The sequence below is a fragment of the Oxyura jamaicensis genome, chromosome 11, assembly GCF_011077185.1.
Source record: "Oxyura jamaicensis isolate SHBP4307 breed ruddy duck chromosome 11, BPBGC_Ojam_1.0, whole genome shotgun sequence".
In the NCBI taxonomy this organism is placed as follows: Eukaryota; Metazoa; Chordata; class Aves; order Anseriformes; family Anatidae; genus Oxyura; species Oxyura jamaicensis.
The window spans coordinates 1,932,557-1,954,440 of record NC_048903.1 but is presented as its reverse complement, the minus strand read 5'-3'; the positions used below and the strand labels follow the sequence as shown (position 1 = coordinate 1,954,440).

General features: G+C 44.6%; 1 protein-coding gene across 1 annotated transcript in view; it reads right to left on the bottom strand.

The window, feature by feature from the left end:
* Positions 1-21,884, bottom strand: part of AMFR (autocrine motility factor receptor) — a 28,400-nt gene that overhangs the window by 2,476 nt on the left and 4,040 nt on the right. Inside the window, exons 4-13 of the mRNA XM_035336796.1 lie at positions 20,290-20,442; positions 16,249-16,289; positions 15,596-15,728; positions 14,919-15,052; positions 13,325-13,435; positions 10,628-10,818; positions 8,939-9,042; positions 6,824-6,958; positions 5,687-5,770; positions 579-763 (exon numbers count right to left, since the gene is read on the bottom strand). Coding sequence (XP_035192687.1) covers positions 579-763; positions 5,687-5,770; positions 6,824-6,958; positions 8,939-9,042; positions 10,628-10,818; positions 13,325-13,435; positions 14,919-15,052; positions 15,596-15,728; positions 16,249-16,289; positions 20,290-20,442 — 1,271 coding nt within the window. The remainder of the gene's footprint in view (positions 1-578; positions 764-5,686; positions 5,771-6,823; positions 6,959-8,938; positions 9,043-10,627; positions 10,819-13,324; positions 13,436-14,918; positions 15,053-15,595; positions 15,729-16,248; positions 16,290-20,289; positions 20,443-21,884) is intronic.

The window sequence follows — 21,884 nt, the reverse complement described above, 5'->3', positions numbered from 1 at the left end:
TAAGACTCGACATACAAGAGCTATTACTAACTGCGATAGAAGAAAGTCGGTCATGCTCCCTTCAGCAGCACTGACTGGTTAATCACGAGCTCCTCTGGCACGTTTTAGTTAGTGGCAGTCTGTCATCTCTGTGCTGCTTGCTGCTTAGGGCTCTTGCCCTGCATTTACAAAGAGCAGTGCCCGTCAACTCAGCTGCAACAGCACACACAGTGCTGGCTGACGCCTCAGCCACGAGATAAACTAAGGTGCACAAGAGGGCTCAGTACAAGTAATGGTCTCTCACTGTGGGCTCACACTAAGGCTCACTGAAGCTGGAGGAATCATCCTATGATTTCAATGAGCTTTGGATCACCGCTCAGGAAGCTGTGTGCACGTTGTGACACATGACGCTATTTCAAAACTGGGGTTATCAATGGCAGCTGTTTTAAACAGCAACCTGAGCCTGCTGTAGCAACGTATTCGTTCCTCTTAATACTTTTTGCATCAACCCAGTCTTTCAGTGGTCATAATTCATTCAAAAAACATTCTGGGGGAAGTGTAACTGCGTGGCCAGGCTGGAGTTTTAGGGAGGAACATACTTTCGAGCTTGCTGCAACAAGTCCTCCTTCCGCTGAACCAACATGCGCTGCCTTTCATCAGCTGACTTTGAAAAGCGACTGCCCCTGGCTTCAAAATCTTCTGCCTCACTGGGTTCTGCTTCCATTTCGCTGAATTCCACCATTTCTTCCAGTCTCGAGTTCAGTTCAAGTGGTACTCTCTCCGTCTAAAAGAAAAAGGGGAAGGAGGAGATAGGAAAACTTATAGAAAAGAAGTCGCAAGTCTGTGCAAAATTTGCTAACAGGGCTTCTTTGCATCAGAACAACAAGCTACAAAGAACTGTCATTTTCTGAGGCACTGGAAGAAACTAGAGTCTCCCTTGGTTTCCTTTGAAAGCCCCAGCCAAAGTACAGAACAAAGCTAATTCAGAACATGTTCAAAGCGCCTGTATTCTGTAACGCTCTATCTCGTACGCCATGTTTGAAAGTGATCTCAAAGACATAACCATTAATTACTCATAATTAACGCTGTCTGAAAACGGGGCATTTGATACAGCCAGATTCTGGGGCTGACTTGATAAGAAGCGTAACAGTAAAGAAGCTACAAGGCAGAAATCCACATGGTAAGGGAAGAACTGCAAATGTGTTTGCAAAGAGGACGTAGGCGTGAGAAGGGATTTTACGAGGCCTCGGTAGCAGGATCTGCAGCACCCGAATTACCACGCGCCGGGACCGCTGGAGCAGGGCTGGCAACTGTCCCAAGCTCAGCGTGTCAATAGAAGAAGCTGGCGGCCCTGCACAGCTTCTTCCCCCTGGACAGCTGGCAGACATCACTGATGTGAAAACTGAGCTGATGACTGATGACGCCGGTACAGCAGCGTAGGTGAGGCGGCGTATCCTGATCACGTCCTGTCACATACAATCAGATCAGCTCTGCCAGGGAAAACAAGATGTTGCTGAGCGCGGCAGCTTCAAGAAACAAATCGCCTTGATGAAAGGCGTGAGAGTTGAGCTCTCGTTTGGTATCCCAGGGGATTTCTGAAACAAGCAGGATGCAGCAGAGAGCTGTTAGCACAGCCAGCTCCTAGGTTTGGGTCTCTCACCCAGCGCAGGAGCCACGACAGCGGGGCAGGTGGGCACAGGGGGGACCGCTGCTCAAGTCCCAGCAGCATGGGCACAGCGTCCAGTGCACGGATTTTAACAGATGATGTGCACGGCAAGCTGAGTCACCCCAAAACCCTAGAGATGTCCCAAAAGTGCCAGCTCGCTGACACAACGCCTTCAGAGGCCGCCCACCAAGACTTACGGGAGGGCTCCCTGTAGCACACACAACACCGGGGTGATGAGATGGGGATACTGCTGGCCTGGACCGAGGGGAGGATGGGCGAGCTCCCCTGAAGGATCTGATCCTGTTTATCCAGGGCCAGGACAACCTCAGCAGATCCAGGAGAGCAGGCACAGAGCACCCCAGGTGCTGCTTCTCATCACCGCATCCGTCAACAAGGACAAGGGGAGCTCGGCCAGGTAAGGCCGTAAGGAGGGTACTTGTTATGGCCAAAGCCCAGACGAGCTCACATTTTTCCCCCATTAGAAGATGCAACTACACTTCTTTCTTGTAAAGTTACAAAGATGCAAAATGGATCCCCTGAGCATTGTTCTGTAAGAACACGAGAGAGCCCTGAGGAAGGCAAAAGGATCAAAACTAATTGCAGGAGGAGTTACGACAAGCCTCAGTATCAGAGCAGGTGTCAGATGCAGAAACCTTCACGCTGCAGAACCTACCCCTCCGAGATAAAATCAGTAAGTTCATGAAAACCATGGGATGCCTTGGAAGGGTTCCTACAGAGAGCCACCAAGTATTTAAGCAATGGCAATAAACAGGGTTCTCGAGGAGGGGCATCAGCTGCACCAGGAAAGCTTCAGCCTTATAATGACAGCTTACCAGGTAGGTCCGAGCAGCCCTACCCCAACTCCACTCAGGGTTAACAGATGAACACACACACAAAAAAAATTTAAAGGATAATCTTCAAATACATTTTAGCACGTGAAAATACAAGCTTGCAGAAGTAGCTATAGCAGCTCACGGACCTGTTCGTACAGGGAGTTAACAGCAGAGTCAGAAATAAGGTGGGGCAAATACGATAGGGATAGAGAGGGAGCACACTGAGCATTATGCACGCTGCTGGAAGCGTTAACATTTCAATACACAACAGGAAAAAAATATGTGCACAGCATCTCATTAAGTGTACAGGCCTACAGTGGTAGAAGCAGCTGATGTTCAGAGCACTACCTACAAACCTTTAACAATTTATCTTGTGCTGATGCTCAGAAAGGTCTCTGAGCTACCCTTACGGCAGCACTGACACCCCAAAACCACAAGTTACATTTGGGGGGGGGGAATGTCATTATCTCTATCTTAAGATCTTAGAATTCTAGATTGAATTAAGTTGTAACAAGACACACAGAGGAAAACCTGCTTTTTATAATAAAGAGGTGCTTTTATCTGAGCATGTGAGCTCCCCTAGCGGGTTTGCCATGATGTTGATGTACAAAAACTATCTGTGGGCATATCCGTTTAAAAAAAAAACAACAACAACAAAAAAAAAGAAGACAAGACTGAAAGCTTGTAAAATCTCCTGCAAAGCTGCAACACAAAGGAACTAGAGCTGCCAGGCTCTCTCTTGGGAGCTGTGTCATAAGGTGTGAAGTTACATTTTTCCACTATTTGGAAATGCAAGTCTCGCCCACGTGCAATGATGAGGGCTCCTAACGTCCCTCCCCTCTTGCATTCAAAAAGCTTCTTAAAAATCAAGTGCAATCTGCTGAAGTAGCTTGTTTGCTGCTAGATCTTTCCACACAGACAAGAGCTTGACTGACTACAGCAAAATATTCTCCTGGCAAAAAGAAAGTCTATAAAATGACAAGTACTTGGTTAAAAACTGAAATCAAAACTGAAGAGAGAGAAAAATAGACTGGAGGTTCTTAGGGGCTGGCCCCGAGCTCCCAAGTCTCCAGTCAGCAACAGAAAAAGTATCAGCAGAAAGGAGCTGAGCAAGCTTGTCGCCCAGGCAGACCCTGTGGCTACGTGACAAGGGTGGTCAGCTTGTTCTGAGCCAGCCTAAATGAACACTAAAGGCACAGAGCACTCGGTTTGGCCTCACATCCTTGGAAAAGCACTTGTCTCCTGTCCTGCCAGGGAACGTGTTCAAACACAAACACCCCCAGCACAACTCTTCCGTGGCAAGGTCCACAGAGGGGTATTTCTGTAGCAAGTGCATCTGCAGTACAGGCAGAGGGTGGTACGGATACAGCAGGAAGGAGAAACATGGACCAAAACAGGCTGGCAGGCAGCAAGCCAGGTCTAAAACACAGAAGTCAAAGCCTTTAGCAGCAGGCCTACTTGCTTTAATGGCACATCCCCAGCTTAAATACAACCAACCAGAGGAACTGGCTGAGATGCCCCATCACAGACACTGGTCTGTGACCCTTGTGCACGCAGGAGGCAGGAGAGGGAGAGCAGCAACGGGCACATCCCCTACTCCACCCGGCAGCAAGTTCCTCAGTGCATGACCATCACAGGCTCCCTCTTCAGCCTTTGCCTGCGAGTCCCATTCGGGGCAGTAAAAACCATCCAGTGAAGCTCACTGAAGTTAGCAAGTTTAGTCTGCTCCAACTACAACGCTTCATTTGAACAAAGTCTTCGCTCTAACTCACACCAAGCACACGTCAGTGTTCGAGAGCACACCTTCAAGGACAGAAACGTTTGAAGTCCACTCCCAGGTTTTTGAAGTTCAGTAGCAGGACAGAGACGCGGGCAGAGCTGGGCAGGAAGAGAGGAAGGGACAGCAACACAAACACACAAGCAGGATCCGAAGCCAGTTCCCAGCTAACACAAACTAGTTCAATGCTGTTTGTAGGAACGGAGATTTTACTCACAAGGTACAGCAAAAACGCCACCAGAACATTCTAGTTAACTCAGAGTTACTCAGGAGTTGTTAGATCCAGGCCAAGGTTTGCATTCCTATAGTTCTGCATCTCCTATCAAACACCTGTACCCACCCCTCACCACCTCTTCTTCAGCTTCAGCTGCAGAACCAAAGCAAAGCTTCCTCCACCTCGCTCCCTGCTCACGAGGGAACTGCTGCCCTTCAACGCCAAGCGAGTGGCAGGTTGGCCATTTAGGCTAATAAAGGCTGCAGGGGTCAGAAAGTCGCCCACCTTACAAATCCACTCTCTTCCTAACCCAGCTGAAATGAAGGTTCATAGAACAGAAAATTTCATGATTTTGTTAATCCAGGCAGGGGAAAACGAAGGTGCAATGTGACCTTACTCGCAAGTTATTTTTCTTCTTCCTGTCTCATTTTAGCTAAGCCACGCTGCTTTAAGTCCTTCAGGAGGAAAAGCAAAAAGTCATTCCTGTGCTTTGCATGTAAAAGGGCTACCATCTCTTGGCCCCATTTGTATCCTGCTTCACTCACAGCAAAGCTCCCCAGGTCTGCAGTGCTTCCTCCAGATCACAAGGAGTTCTTGTACCCAGAAGAGAAACACTGCTCATTTTCAGGGAAGCCTCTGGAGACCTACAGGATGGGAATGGGGAGAGGAACATGAAGAGCAAAGCATCTGCTGTCTTGCTCTTCCCATTCCATAAATGGGGTGGGCCTGACAGACACAGACGTGATCATCTGTTCTTCGCATCACTTGAGAGCACTTTCATGGAAGAAACAAATACAAGCCTAGTAAAAAGAAATTTACACAGAATCACAGCATGGCTGAGGTTAGAAGGGATCTCGGGAGATCATCTGGCCCAACCCCCTGCCAGGCAGGGTCCCCTAGCGAACGTTGCTCAGGATGGCATCCAGTAGGGGTTTGAACATCTCCAGAGAAGGAGATTCCAGAGCCTCTCTGGGCAATCTGGTCCAGTGCTCTGTCACCCTCATGGTAAAGATGCATTTTCTCATATTCAGATGGAAAAATAAGAATTCTTTACAAGACCACCGTGCTGAAGTCTCATCAGCGATTACGGCATTTCAGTTGCCTGACTGAAATGCAGAGGAGGGCAGCCACCAGCCTGACCTGATACTGAACCGAACGCACTTCTCTGTCCATACGATCTCTAATTGTGCTTTTTGGCCATTTTTATGCCAAGTTACCTGGGTGACAGTTTCAGTATCCTCCTGATCCGTACTGTGCCGTTCCACAGGGTTGTTTAATGCAGGTCTAACGTTCTCTGCACGCTGAAATGCAAACATGGGTTTAATACAGCGTGTGAAATGACAGAACAAAAACAAGCCCTTTGAACACATTCAGACTCTGCCTTCTGCCACATCATGTGTTGTGTTCAATTTAGAAACAGATAAGTTAGCAATAAACAGAATGCACTGCGTTGAAAGAGAATTCTCTCTGCTTCCCCACGCAGACTGGAACTGCACTCCAGATAACAGCGCTATCTGATGTGCACACAACCAGAATTCAATATTCTTATTAGCAGAAATTTTGTCCCCAGACTGCTTTACTGAAATCTGCTATCGCTAATTAAGAACAAGGCATCATTTTGCCGTATACTTTCTTTGCAGAAAACCTTCCTAAATAGTACAATTCAATTATGTGTCAGCAGAGAAATCAACTGGAAATGTTCTGAAGGCTCTGCACACGAGCAACGGGGAAGAGCTGCTGTAACTGAACAAATATTTGTCTCTAGTCTAGCTAGGACATTTTCAATATCTTTTTGGTACGTGACTGAATATACTGCATTTACAGAGCTTTAAACAAAGGAAAAACAAATCCCAAGGTTTTGTTGTTTTTATAACTAGAATTTGGCACCCTGTAGCACATTTGAGACTGTACAGACAAGCACTGGACGCACCCAGCAGTCCAATCGCATCGAGCAGGGACAACCTGCATGCATGGGTGACAGATTTCCAGCTTTCATATATAAAGAAAGCGTCCTGTATTGCACACAGATAATGCTAAAGCACAACTATCTGAGACAATAGCTATTATCGTAACATATCAAAAGGCCTTCTGAGTGCTATGGCAAGGAATCGACTTGTATACTTCAATCATACACAGCAGTGAGGAATTCTGATTGTCAGACTTGGCAATGTGAAAATATATCACATACTAGACAGCCAAAACTGGTTTGGCTCTTCTGACTGCTACACCTTCATATAGGTAAAATCCAAAGAATTAAACTAAGCTGGATTCAGTGCTTTGACTTATCCCACACCCCTAACAAGCTCAGTTCTGTGATAAGACAGACATTTTAGGTACACGGTCTGGTGACTTACCTGTGTGGGGAAAGGTACCTGGATGCGTCCTTCTAAGATGTTGTCGGTGGTTATCTCTACGGAGCGGGTTAGCTGCAGATCCTGTAGAACTAAGTGATAAGGAACCTGAGGGAACATCTCCTGAATCTGATGAGCCTGGAAAAAGCAAGGTTTATACAGGTAGTATCAGGGATAATTAGAAGTTAGCTGGTTAAGTATCTTACCAGAAAAAAAAAAGAGCAGTTCAAAGATGCTATTTAGGATATCACAACCCACATATGAAATAAAAAATTAAAAGAAGGAAAACCCATGCTGGCAGTGACTTACAGGGCAGTATTTTGACTCCAATGAAGCCAACAGCAAAACTGCAACTCCTATGGAGACATCACATGGTCCTGAAAACTTAGGTTCCTGTTCTTCTGTGCTTGTAGATGCACAAAGGCTTCACAAGCTTCCCAACCCTCATTTTATGACAGCCCTTTTAATAAAGATCTGTACAAAATTCAGGTGTGACTGAAAATTAGCTCAATATTAAAAAATACAAATATAATTTTGCTTTGTCCCAGACAGGTTCCCAAAATGGTAAGGACAAGTGGAATAAGCTTTAATTGCCTATTCTCTCCAGCCTTCCTGCCTACAAACCAGCTTTAATACAGTCTGAAAGCTCAAGCAAATTAAACCTGAGTTGTCAGGGCATTGTTGTTATTGGATTTCAAGTTACTTAAATGGTATCTGAATGAAATAGATAAAAGTAAGAGGGCAGAAAAAGAATATGCTTTTAGAGTCTGTCAGACGGGCTTTATTAAATACTAAAATCTGTATTTTAACTAATGCTGAAAGTTAGAAAGGAAAAAACTGAGAACAACACAAATCAGAGTAGAAGGTGTTTGGAAAGCAAAGCAAAAACTGTGCACTAGCTGACAGTGAGTTCAAACACACGTAACTACAGCAAACTTAACTCTCCATTGTACTCATCTGTGACCAAAACAACTGACCTAGTATTTCAGCCTCTGGTGTTCCTCTTGAAACACTCCCCTAGGGTTTTATTCAGTAACACAAAAGAATTTCACTTAGCTTCCATTAAAAACGTGTAACACTTTAAGAGAAAGGCCCAGGTTAGCAAACTACTAAAGCAGGGATTTTAATATAAACTGTTGCTATTTTTAATAATGCACAGCAACAGGAAATCATTACTCATCCTTAATAAAAGTCCATTTGTGTCACTCTGTCCTGTAAAAGAAAACTAAGCTGACCTTCGATGGAGAGTCCCTGCATATTTAACACACCAAATCATCTCCCAACACCTTCCAATTCCCTAGCCCAAGCCCCCTAAAACTTGTGGCCTTATCCTATTGAGGCTTCAACAATCACAAAGGCTATGGAGAGATCTCATGTTCAGAAAACTTCACTGCCTTCAAGAGGCACCTCACTGAACACGTATTAACCTAAGGCACACAACAGCTTGAAGAACTTAAAGGAAATGGCACTTCTCAAACTAAATGAACTTATATATTTATATTGCATGATGTCATATCCTTCTCTTTTTGTTCTACATTGGAGTGTTTATCCATGAAGTCGTCAAACCTGGTACTTCTTCCTCAACACTCCTATTATCATCATGAATCAGCAAGTCAACTGTGATTCAGAGAGCCCCATCCCACACTGACAATACTCTCCAACAGATACAGCTATCTTGGAGCTTAGTGCTACTAAAAATATATACGAAAAAAAAGGGGGGGGTTGACCAGTTGCCACTTGGCAACATTTAACTACAAATAACTACATTTTCTGGTTAGAGATTCTGAACCTTCACTACTGGAAGTTGTTAGTGAAGCCAAGTACTGAAAAAAACCTAGAAGTCACACCAAGCAATTTGAGAAAAGGTCTACCCACCTGCACCTATACCCCACAAAAGTACATGCAACTTTTCTCCATCACTTACCTTCCTCTAGCCCTGTCCTTTTGCGTTTGCACATCTGAACCAACCTACAGCCCTAGCTTCAATAAAATAACCCTTTTCTCACTCCTAAATACTGTTTTGACTTCCTTCCTCCTTCTGTTCTCTAACTATATGCAACTCTTTCCCTCCTCACACAAATAGGAAGGCTGAGGTCTAAAACATTAAAGTAGTCTTACCATAGCGTTGAGCTGGGAGTTGCTGGCTTGTGCAATACCAAGGATGTTTGTAGTGTGCATCACTTCCACTGAAAAACTGGGCAGCCAGCTGGCAATTCGAGAACCTAAGAACAAGAAATCACCAAGGAATCAAGCAGGAATGTAAGAGGTTCTAAGTGGGTAAAGTACTCCTATGTGTGTTCAACTCAAGTCACCATATTTCCCCAAGGTACTCTGGGGAGGTCTGCATTGCAATCCATCCCTGAGGTTTCCCAAAGATGGAGATGGCTGGAGGAAGTCAGCACCTGTCGGCCTCCCAGCAGACAGGACAATCTCTTGAAACGCACTGTCACAGTGGTTTAATGATCTCAAGGCTAGAAGAGGATCAGGAAAACAAGAACACGTTTTCTTGCTTTAGTGTCCCCATTACAGAGAAAATTAAAATAATCCAGAACCAAATTCAGTTCTGGAACACTCCAGCAATTTTACTAAAAACAGGCCTGCTTCTAAACAAGCTCAAAGTGGTTCCAAAACGGGTCGGATAACAAGTGGCTGGCATCACTGGGAAAATATCACTATGTGGGGACAGAGTAACTTCAAGTGACTGCTGTAGTTACGTGCTCAGGCTCAGAGAAGGGCATGTGGCTGACTCCCTCCTCCTTCCCGTTTCCATTTAAATAAACGCGTGGTTTGAGCTACGCAATTTCTCCTCCTGTCTTCACAGTAATTTTGTGGGTCTTCAAGCCACCGGAGATCACTGGGGAGGACAGCTATCACAACACAGAATGGTATGCTAAATATAAATGTCTCTTGGGGACCTAAAACACCCCAGAAGTGGGAGCCATGCAAGAAGCTATCAGCAGGTCTCAGTGTACTTAGAAATGCCTGACCCCTCTCTGCTCATTATTCTCCCCCACAATCTCCAAAGGCTACAACAACAAAGAACAGCTCACTGTGCAAGCTTGCAGCACCGCAGCTACACACCTAACACAAGGACAGAGCCCAAAGATGAATATTTGCACCAGTGAAACCTAATGAGAAGCAACAAGACTGCCAGCAAAACCCTAGGAAACTGTGGCAGACAAGCACATGCTGATATCAAAACTATTAAAAATATAAAAAAAAAGGAAGATATTTCTTATAAATTGTCTCTTGCAGAGAAAGTTTGTCTGCACACAGCTTGTCACGGCCTGAAATCACACAGGTTTTGTGAGTACTTGTAATAGGCCACTGAAGTCCCTGGAACCAATGTGTAAAACCGTTCCAGTTACAGGACTCCTAAGAAGCAGCTTCTGCACCTGACAACCACTACAAGGTTACTGCAAACTAAGTGGCAAATGGACTTGTGAGAACTTCACGTTACCCATGGATAGGGGAAAGGTCAACTTTCAGGCCGTCCCACACAGATTTCCTTTCCAGCTGTCAGTGATTAACCAGCCACCTGGTGGCAGAACAAGACACAGGAGTTTCCCGTTGTGTTGTCAGCATGGCATGCAATGGATAAATGCCAGTAGTGAAACTGTTAACAGCAACAAATCAAGAAAAAGGAAGCACTTATTGGCACAAGATCTTTCAAGAAATCCCTATAGCTCTGGACAACTTCAGAGACAAAAGGGCAGTAAGAAATATGAACAGAATTCACTCCTATGCAAGGCTGTTCCCTCCGTTTATTTGGGCAACAGCAGAGGATGTCAAATGTGCTCAACTCACCATCGAAGTGGAAGAAGTGATTGTGCTGGTTCAAGCGTGGTCTGCCTTCTGCTACTGCCACAGGGCCCAGGTTCTCATCCAGATTTTCCCTTTGGTGATCTTCCCTCACATGATGGCTGTCAGTGATATTAAGAGACATTCTGCAGGTCGGGCAAGATGTATCTTGTTCGAGCCAGGACCGCAGGCACGAGCTGAGAGGGAAACAGTAATATTGTAGTGAGTTTGCAGCAATGTTCCAAGACGTCAGTATCAGAAGTACCTCAAGTAGCTGCAGTGTATTTTGTACAGAACATCAACAAGTGCACGTGAACTGCTTTGAGATGATTTGTGAGATACACCTGATGAGCTCCTGACAACTGGCACAGGCTTCTTACTTCTTCCAGATGAAAACACTCTAGTGTTCACTTTTTATAAACAAGCTTGCAGGTTTATCCCAAACTTCAACGCTCTGCCCGCCTGCTGACCCTCTAGCTCAGAGCAACTAAGTTTTGCCTGGAAGGGGAAACAAAGCGTGTCTTTTGTCTCACAATCCCCAGCTGAAAAAGGACAAAAAGCAACTGGACAAGTACTTCTTCAAATGGTTTGGATTGGGCCTTAGAACTCATCGAATCCCAACCCCCTGCCATGGGCAGGGACGCCTCCCACCAAAAGTGAGTACAACTCGGGGCACCGTCTCCATAGATAAATATAAACCAGGGCTGTGCCATGGCAATGCTCACCTAATTCTGAGCATTCGCTGTCTTGCAGGAAGTGAGAAGTGTTTGAAATGCAGGTTTCAACACTCAGAGCTGTGCCTCTTTTTTGATTCAGGCTGATATGACCCAACAGAGGTATTTTTTTTGCACGTAAAACCAGATTTCAGCATGGAAGGCTGAATTTCACAGAACTGAACACAACACGCATTTCAGGACTACGACACATACTTCACACTTGGAGGCTGTGTTGGTTTTTCCAGCAGATCTCAAAGCATTTTGGAAATGTAGAGACACAAAAAATGGTCAAATAAACCCAGTCACTGAGGTGCTGGAAGCCCCAGGGACCCTTCCAGGCTGCACCAGCACCCAGCCGAAGGGTTTGCTGTCGGCCAGGAGGTGCTGTACCCATCTTGTGCTGCAGCAGGGCTTGATCACCTCCAGTAGGATGGCTAAAACCAGGTCAGGCTGGCAAGGTAACAGGGCAACAGCTGTTTTGAAATTGTCTGAGTGCTTCCTAAAAGATTAAGAGAGTTTCTACAGAGCCTAAAAGATTGAGACACCTACTCCTATTAAACTTCAGCTGTTTATCTCCGTGTTAATGATCTCAGCAACGTGTTAATGATCTCCTGCCATCTTCTACTCCAAATACATGGCTGTGACGGAATTCACATGACATCGAGAATGGACACAAAAGCTCCGTGTTGGCAAAATCACCAGGCTTTTGTGAGGAGAGAAGCCATTTTTAGGTTGTATATAGGGTTATTAATTACACCTATTTTTATATGCAAGCCCAAGTCATTCACTGGAATATGTTCCCTCCCTAAATGCACCAAGGAGGTAAAGGAACTTAATCAGAAGAGAGGCAGATGGGTCATTTTAGGCACAGAGAAAACAACTTTCTGAAGAGGAGACCCTGGGCTTCTCAAGTGCTCAGGAGGTGATTAAATATTCATACAACTCAGTAGCACTGCAAGAGGAGTCTCTGCTACTGAGGCAAATTATCTCATTAGAGACTTCTTGGAACACAGATAAATATTTATGGCAAGGTTTGTCACAAACGACAACAAATTAGCACACAGATTATAACCTCTGCTCTGACAGCTACCAGAAAAGTAAAAAGCTATTTGCGGAAAGGAATCTGCTCACATGACACCACAGGGAGAATTTAACTCACCGTGCACATTAACCCACCAGGCACTTCAGAAATTCCTGATTCAAACCCTGTATCTCCTTTTGTCACTAAGCACAAATGTAAAAATGTAAGTGCTGCTACAAAAGATCTAAAAAAAGGTACATCTAAGGTGAACCCTGCCATCACAAGCATCTACTCTGGTTCACTACTGAGTCGGTGCAAGAAACAGGATGCAGACCATTCCTCTGGTCAAGAGCTTCCCAGTTCCAGTCACCTGGTGACCTCTTGAGCTAGTTTGTTTATCCTCCTTCACAGCCCCACGCAATCACATAATCAGACCTGACCTTCACAAGCGTCCTCGAGCATTCATCACCGTGTCTGGATGTGCTATACAGAAAAATATTTGCTGATTTTCTCTTTAAAGTTGGTATCTGAAAAGCACAGAGGGGTCTAACTATTTTTCTTCATCACCTGAAAACCAACATACCCTTATGGAAGGAGCGAAGACTGGGATAAACTAAAGGTGGGAAAAAAGAGTCTGTTTTACCAAGCAGTTACACGGCACAGTGGGGAACAGACTTGCAATTGAGATAATATTTTATCGTTATCTGCCCATCAGCTGAGAAGACACATGACTGTTAGTTTGAGAGGAATGAAACAGAATGGACCAAGTGAAACTAGAACACGAAAATGACAGAAGCGAACGCGACCTTTACTTGGTAATTAGAAGCAGACCAAGCGAGCCCAGGCAGGAAATAATCTCAGCTTTGCCAACAACTGGCTGGTTGTCAACCTGCTGTAACTTTCAGACATGCCCACATAACCCTTCCTTTCCACGGTCAGTTCCACTCCCCAGCCCCAGCAACCTACTTGTGGAAGAGATGGCCGCAAGGGAGTTTACGTGCAGACTGCATGGAGTCCCAGCAAATGGCACAGTCGTCATTATTGACTGCAAGCTCCTCTGGTGTCGCAACTGCAAACCTGCGAAGAAAAACGAAGAGACAGAAATAATGATTACCCCATCTCAGCACAGCCTCCTGTGTAGAGAGTCCTGCACTGAGCAAACCTTACTCTCCACATTAACCTTCCCTTGGATGAGGTGTGCCAGATTATTTATCTTTCCATAACCAGAACTCATGCTGCAAAGGAAGTTTCTCATACACGTCCCTTCCATGCCTTACAGACATCTCTGAGTATGTCCTGAGTTCAAATAGCTTTGACTTATTATCTCCAAGGAGTACGATCATTAGGTAGAGAACCTCAAGTTATAACCTGTATAGATTTGGCTTAGGTCATTTTTCTAAGTGAATTTTAATAGCTGTACCCATTAAGATGCCTTCTCGGGATCATAAGCATTTATGGGCTGACTGATTTTCCCCTCAGATTTTACCAACCCCCCCTTGTCTTTGAATTAAAATATCACATTTTTTAAACTACAGTGCCATGCAAGGAGATACTACATCATACCCCAAAACAGACAGTATAGAGGCGTTATAACAACAGTATTTTATATATATATATATTATACATATTATATATATATACATAGCATATACTTCACAGCACTGCTAGTGTGGAATATATGTGAAAACCAACTACACAATTGCATGAAGCCAGCTTCAGCAAGAAGCTAGAATGTGTTTCTTCCAGGACAATCAGGATGACAAAACCATGTTAAATCACTCACGTAAGATGTCTCAGATAAGACAGTTGCAATTCAAACAGCTTTGTGAGCAACTTCGAGGAGTTTAGCAATTGCATCTTACTGAAAAGAAATAATGCACTGGGGATGAACTTTGTTCTGCAGCTCTTAACCTGCTATTACAGACACTTGACCTTTCACAAAGAAAACAAAACAAAACAAAACAGCACCTGGCACAACCCTAGATTTTAGCAGGCCTCTCCACTTCTCTACACTGCCACAGTACTGAGGGATGGCCTAAAGTAATCCTGAGGGGCTCTCAGCTCCACTCCATGCACAGAACTACTTTTGAGTCAGTTTCAGGTTTAATAAACTCACACTTAAAGGCCGAACAGATTTTTTTTAATTAATATTTTGATTAAATTTCAGGCAGTAACTGAATGGCATGGCCTAAGGAAATTAAAAGCATTTATTTCTATCCCAGCCAACGTTAATATGTGACAACTGAACCAGGCAGAGCTCTGCAGAGCCTGTGCCACCCCTACCACTAAGGGCAGTAGACAAGGGAGAAGAACAGAAATACTGGACAGGGGAGTTCACTTGTGACCAATAATTCTTGTTACCTGATATACTGCTTTTATAAAAGTCACTCCCACGTATCCCTAGAGTGTGAAGATTTAAGAGTTGGATTTGGAAGACCGTATCTCTCCAGATCACAACACATCACAGTGTTTCAAAGCAATACAAGAGAACCCCGACTTCTTGACTGGGATTCTCTATCCAAGATAAAAATCAGTACCACAGAGCAAGTAAGAAGCTCACCTAGCCTCCATGTTTCCAACCACGCGCAGGTAGTTCTTGTGCCGCCGAATTCTTCGTTGAACCTCGTGAAACAGGTAGCGCAGCTGCATAAAAATCACCAGGCTTGCCATCGACAGCCAGATATTGCCAAACAGCTTTGGGAAAGAAAGGAAAAAAGAGAGAAAAGTGATCAGAAACAAACACCATGGGAACCAGGAGGCAGCCACAAGAAACTGCATCAGCTCTTAAGTGAAAAAGATTTCAAGAAACCAGTACTTGAGACCAAACTAACCACACTTGTTCACAGGAACTGCTGCTCTTTACATCCTCAAACATGAGCAGCACAGCATTTGTAACGAGAATAACCTGTATTCAAGTGTCATTCATTTTAACATCCACTGCTCCACTGAAAATAATTCAGTATGATTACTCAATAACAGAGCTAATTAAACACCTATTAAATAGGTAATTATGCAGTAGTTAATATTCCATAACAAAGTTATTTGTGAGGACTTAAAGCTGCACAGGAGGAAAGAATGACAGAACCCCCTGCACTACATTTTCCTCTTAAAGACTTTTTTATAGTTGGTTCATAAAAGAAGCAAAACAATAATTATATACATTTAAAATGCATATACCCAACACTCTTTATTTTAAGGCAAGTCTATCTGCTCGACATTGTCCCCAGTATTTCATACCAGCATATGAATGTGATGCATCAAGTCCAGCGAAAGCAGGGTCAGCTCCATGACAAAATCCGTGTAGTACACATAAGTGCCTTTGCCTTCCCACGTTCCTTCATGGTTGAGATCCCAGAGATGAATTACGTATCTGCGAGTGCAGAGACAGTAACATTATTTTATGTTTTTCATTAACTAAAACCCCACATTTTTCAGCTTCTGAAGTGCTTCTCAGGCAAGATTTTGGAGCTTCCTGACAGACCTGAAAGAGCAACGGTGACCAGAACAAAGAGGTTCTGCCCTACACATCACATCCTACATGTGCCTTACAAATACACAGGCATGCTACTTCCTTAAAGCAGAAGTTACAGAGATCAGGATCTTAAAAGAAAACCAGTAAGATGCCATTAAATAGCGTAAATCAATCCCCAAACAGCAGCACCAGCCCGTGTTAATCCATACCTTAGCACAGAACTATGAGCACCCACTAAAGCTATCCATGCATTGCAGAAATTGTATTTAAAAAGCAGCAGGGGCAGAAGTTGACTGCCTTTGCCCATCTCCCAATATACATTTGCAATTCAGCAAGTTAACTACACACAGCTTTTAAATGCCCATGCCGTGTACACTACCTTCTTGAACAACCATCATGGAAAACACGGGCTACTCACCGTAAAATCACATGAGCAGTTCTGACTGTCACAAGCAGAGACTGCAAAAGAGGAAAAAAATTAAGTTAACAACATCCTGGCATGGGCAGTGGTACCAAGGCAGGGGCTGAGGGCTCAAACACATTGTATTTGGTGCAGCTGAACAAATTCCTGTGAAACAATGGTCATTACAGATGACTGCATGTGTGCAATATACCTGTAATAAACATGAAGACTACACATAAAATTGAAATTGCTTCCACCAAGAGAAGAAATTGATCCGTGCAGAGCTCAAACACCCAGTGCTCACAGAGCAGCCACGAGCATCACAGCCTCTAAGCCCCTCTTTCCCCCCCCCATTTATGTGACATTATCATTGCCATTTCTCATCACTCAGCATCGATACCACAATCCCACCTTCTGGTGAGGGCAGCACGCCCCTCCTCATCCCACCACTAAAGAAAATGCTGAACCAGACAGCAGCAGCAACTGGAGGAAGAACTGGAGAAGCACTTTCAAGTCATTTCCCCCCTTTTGCTAAGATGTGAACAGCGGGTAAATAACTTCTCGCTCCAGCGATACTTACTTCTCTGGGTTGAGCACAGAGAAAAAACCTGAGTGCATCAGGAAGTGCAAGTAGCCCAGAAGTCTGAAGACAAGTCACCACAAAGGTGTGTTTCTAGACCTCTGTAGAGGTTTCTAGATCACCTCTCTGTCTTACCTGTCTGGCCCCAGCGTCCCCTCCCTCTGCTGTCCCATCCCAGTGAGAGATCAGGCAGGACGAGCTTCCTGCAGGTTGCCCATGCCACCCCATGGCTAGAAACTGCCAAGAGACACCAAGATGCAAAGGATTTGTGAGGAGCAGCTGCCAACCACTTCTCTAAAGCTGCCTGATGGCACACCTTCAGCATAAGCATTAAATAGTCATGGAAAAACAGGCAAAAATGCTACCTTCCTGGTACAGCACTAAGACAGCTGTTCTGAATACTTTTCCATTTGTAAAAAGCATTCTTAAAATGCTTCTTCAAGCATATTTAACCCTCAGTAATGTCCAGCATATCTGGGTAACAGAAAGAGGTGGCACTTTGCTCTCAGGAGGTTTCTGGCTACAGAGAAGCTTTGAGCAGACCATGGAAAAAAGTAAATACGTCCAAATTCTAACCATGCAAGCGGTAAAACAGAGCCTGAGCTGCTGGATGGACATGGCATTGAGCACAAACCAGCCTGCGTGGCATCGTCTCCAATAAGGAGGACATCTGTCAGGTAGGAAGCTGAAGACTCCAACTCAGAAACTTTTCAGAGAGGTTAAAATGTAAGTCAGCATTTGGAATCTACGGAATTTCCATACTCCCCTTTAATTCACCGTTTTGTTGCCAAGACGCGATTTATAGCGGCTAGTGCGGAGGCAGCGAGGGCATCAGCACCAGAACAACAAGGACTGGGTCACGGCGATGGTCTGCAGTTCCTCCAGTGCTTCCAGAAACGCCTTCCAGCACGCTGCAATACTTTGCAGAGCGCATAACGTCGCATCACCAGTTACACAACTGGGCAGCCTGGGGTCTGAGCACATCGCAGGACGCCGTCAGTGACGGCACTCACACAGCTCTTGCTCTGCTCTGATGAAACTGCTCCTGTCCCCTGGGGATGCTGCGCCAGAGGAGGCAGCTGGCAGGTACTGGTCCTGTACGAGAACAAGCAGCTGGGAGGCAGTAAGATGATGGGTGCGGGACGAGAAGTTATGCAGAAGAATACACTGTTACCTGGAAGGTATGATGCCGAGATCTGAACATCACTATTATTATTAATTATACGGGTTTAACTGAGACATATGGAACTGGATTGGAGTACGTTTGCTGCAGGAATGGAGAAATGGTTTCTTGAAATAAAAAAGGTGCAGAGAGGGACAGGATGATCATTATTACACTGTAATTCTCCAGTAGCATACATTAAAGCCAAACAATCCTCAGTGTTCTCACACAGAAAAAGAAGAAACAACCAGACTGTCCTTATTCAACCTTCTCTGGGCACTTCCACATTTCACATCCGCCCTTTGCAGGAAGGAAAACGCTGACAAACACCACAGAACAAGGGGACGCCTAGCTAAAACCCAAGGAAAACATCCGTACTGCTCTATTGAAAACCCTCAGGCATCAAGCTAAAAATCGATGCTTGCAGAGTCAGGAGATGAATAGCTTAATGCAACTTAATGTAATTAAACACACACTAATGGAACACGTTTGGCAGGGTCCCTCTCGAACACGAGCCACCACCAAGAAAACATTTCAGCCTTCAAGCTTTGATGCTTTTCTGCTGAGAGCTTGAGGACCACGAGGTGTCACTGCTAGTACCTGTGCTGCCTGAATGCTTTACTCCATTTACGAGTGCTGCCTGCTGAAGTCACGGAAACTCCTCATGGTCACCCATATTAAAAAGGTGCAGGAAAGGACAAGGCTGGACATTTCATATGAGGAAAGACTACATAGACTAGATTTCTTTTGCTGAAAGGAGAATCGGAAGGGGAACAGGTGAAAGGTCTATAAAATTGCAAACAATGTGACAAAGAGCAAAGAGGGAATGGTTCTGTGCTGTATTTCATCGCGAGCTATGAGAAAACAGCCAGGGCCGTTATCAGGGAGGTGAGTCACAACAACCAGAAGGGCTCATTTGCGTACACAAAGCAGAGCGAGACCTGGAGCTCGTTGCTTTTGGGTACTGCAGAGGCCAAAGTATAGGTGAGGTCAGTGAACGATCAGGCAGCTTGCTGGGGTCGACCTGTGGCTATCAAACCCAGCAGCAAACTTCAGCTCCAAACAGCCTCAAACACCACGAGGCCTTTTCCTACACATTCTCCATAAACTTCCTCTGCTGCACGCCTACGCCCTGGCTGAGGACCATGCACTTACACTCTCCTTTATTAATAAGCAGACAGAACAGACCCCACTGGAACAAATACCTGGTTCCTATCCTGCAGCCCAAAACACGTCCACCAAGACATTGTTCAGAGCCAAGGAGGCAACACTTCAGAACCGTGACCCTCCCTGATAAACCTACCCCAGGCGGGTACAAGGCAGATGCATCCTTCTGCCCAGCCAAGGTAAGAGATGCACCACGAGTGAGACCCCAGCCATTAGAGACAGACTGAAATCTTCAATATTCTTCCATCACATAACTGCAAACACGGCCCCCCTGCATATTCTCATATTTAAAGGACAGTAAATCAACGTGTTAAATAACAGAGCTGTGCTGTGACCAGCACAGTACCGTAAGATGTACCAGCTGATTGTTTTCTTTCCTCCTAACTCCAAGCATGAATTCAAGGTAGTGGAGAAGAAAAATAAATCACACATGCTACTTGTTAATACCTGAATGAAGGATGGGCCTGCGCGACTTAATTGCGGTTACACTGGTTGCCACCCCTGTAAGACTGTCACCTCCTCAGGCAGAGTGCAACAACCATCATGTCACAAGCATGCTGATCTTTGCCCCACAAACATATTGATGCTTGCCCCACAGACGTATTCATGTTTAGAGGAGTGCACAAACACGAGCTGCTCAGCTCACCCGAGATGCAACTTTTCACACAAACAGAAGCAAATCCCACGAGTGTGCCTTAGGGAAAGGATGTCAGTCACGTTCCTTTCTGGGAGAAATTAAATGGAAAATACCACCTCAGAGAAACAGGCTGAAGTGCACGTTACATGTTCATGTACACGCTCTCTCTCTCTCTAATGGCCGTTTCAACTAACCCTTCTTGCAATGTTCATGAAGCACAACCATTATTTTTTCATATGCTGCCATTTGATTTTAGCATCATCTTACAGATTTAGCTTCTCATCCTTTTCTTCAGACAAAGAGTATTTGTGAGCTTAAGCTCTAAGCAGGGAAAGCATGCAGATCTGGCAATTATTCTAAAACAAAGAGGGGGGGGATTTTATGCATCTTCTGAGCTTCTTCTTTGTAGGAAGCTAAAAGAAAACCCACCACAAACCAAGGAGCGTCACGCACCCGAAAAGCAGGTGTGAAAAGCACAGCAGGAGCAAGGACACCCCAAGGAAGCCTCACCTCTGCTGCCATGAAAGCCAGGGTGTGCATGCCATGGGTGTAGCCAATAACCGCACAGACGACGGCCAGGCCGCAGCAGGACAGGAGCATGGCGATGAGCAGGGTCAGCACTCTGATGTGGCTGCTCATGGGTGTCGTAGGAGAAAAGGAGAGCTGCAACACAAAAACATAAGGAACAGGTTTAAAGAAGCACTTCATCCACCCTGCCCTCCATACTCGCCTCCCTAGACGAGACCTAGTTCAGGAAAATCTTTTGCTTTCCATAATAAAACCATGAGGTTTTGCAACCTCAGCCAGGCAGCGCAGCAGTAAGTGATGTGGAATACAGCTAAAACCATGCACCATCCCAAAGCATTGCTCCTCTCCCTGTCATTTACATTCACAGGGTGTTTTTTTCAAGCCAGAAGGGATCATTATGATCATCTGATAGAATGTCCAGGTCACCTGTGTGAGAAAAACACAGGCACTTTCGCATCCAGTAGTTTCTGTACCAAACCCACAGCATCTGCTTCAGATGAACACGTGTTTTAGGAAGACACCTAACCTTGATTTAAAGGCTTTGAGCAATGAGAATAATTACTCTGCATGTTTTTGGTTTTTATCTCACAGCTAACATGTATTTGTCCAGCTTTATCTTCCAGAACTTAACGACATTGATAAAACGAGACATCTCCCCCCAAAAACTCACTTGTGGCTAGAGACTGCTGGACAGAGCCTACTGAAAATAGTTCTTTGTCTCATTCAATAGTATATATAACATATTAATTATCTAAACTACTTTAACAGTAGGCTACATCTAGACTGTCTAAATCAAAAATGACCCAAGAGGCGATGGATTTTAGTGTTCCATCCCCATATTTTCAAGGCAGGAAGGGGAAGAACGGGACAAGGAAAGGAGTTGCCCAAAGCTTCACTCTTGTCTGACTGAAGTTGACTCCCATGCTTTGTTCTTAAATTGGTTCTTTCTTCCTTGTTTTATATACATGCTTTGAAGGCAGAGGGGTATAGTAAGGATTCTTTCCCACATGAGCTTTGTTCTTTTACAGCTTTCTGAACTACAGCAAGACTACCGTATGTCTGCCTCATTCATTTCTGCCTCAATTTTCCTAACCCCAACCAAACTAGTTTCAAGCTTAGTGCTTAGCTACTTGTGAATTAACAGGCCTTACTGGATATTAATAACAATAATAATAAAATGCAAAGCTACCAAAAGGAAATCCAAGGATTCAATTTAGTTCAAAGTTTTATCCAGGACAGAGGAGCTGAGGAAAACGTATGTGCATTGTAAATGTTTAAAGAGCAAGATTTAGTGTTTGAATTCCAGTTCCTTCTTCCTTGCCTAGCTTTCCTGTCTCTCTCAACCAAAATTATTCCTGGTATTAACAGAAACTGGATATAGCTTATGAAGAATGTTGTGCTCTGTATTATAAAGACATTGGCAGTCACCATTGGGTAGATGTAAATGAGCTTGAAACATGAGCACAGAATTCACAGAAGGTTTTGTGGACCAGTCCCGAAGGGCACTGTTCTAAGGGATGTTCTGTTGTCAAGATTTCTTCACTGAGAAGAGCTATGAAAACATCTCACAGCATTAT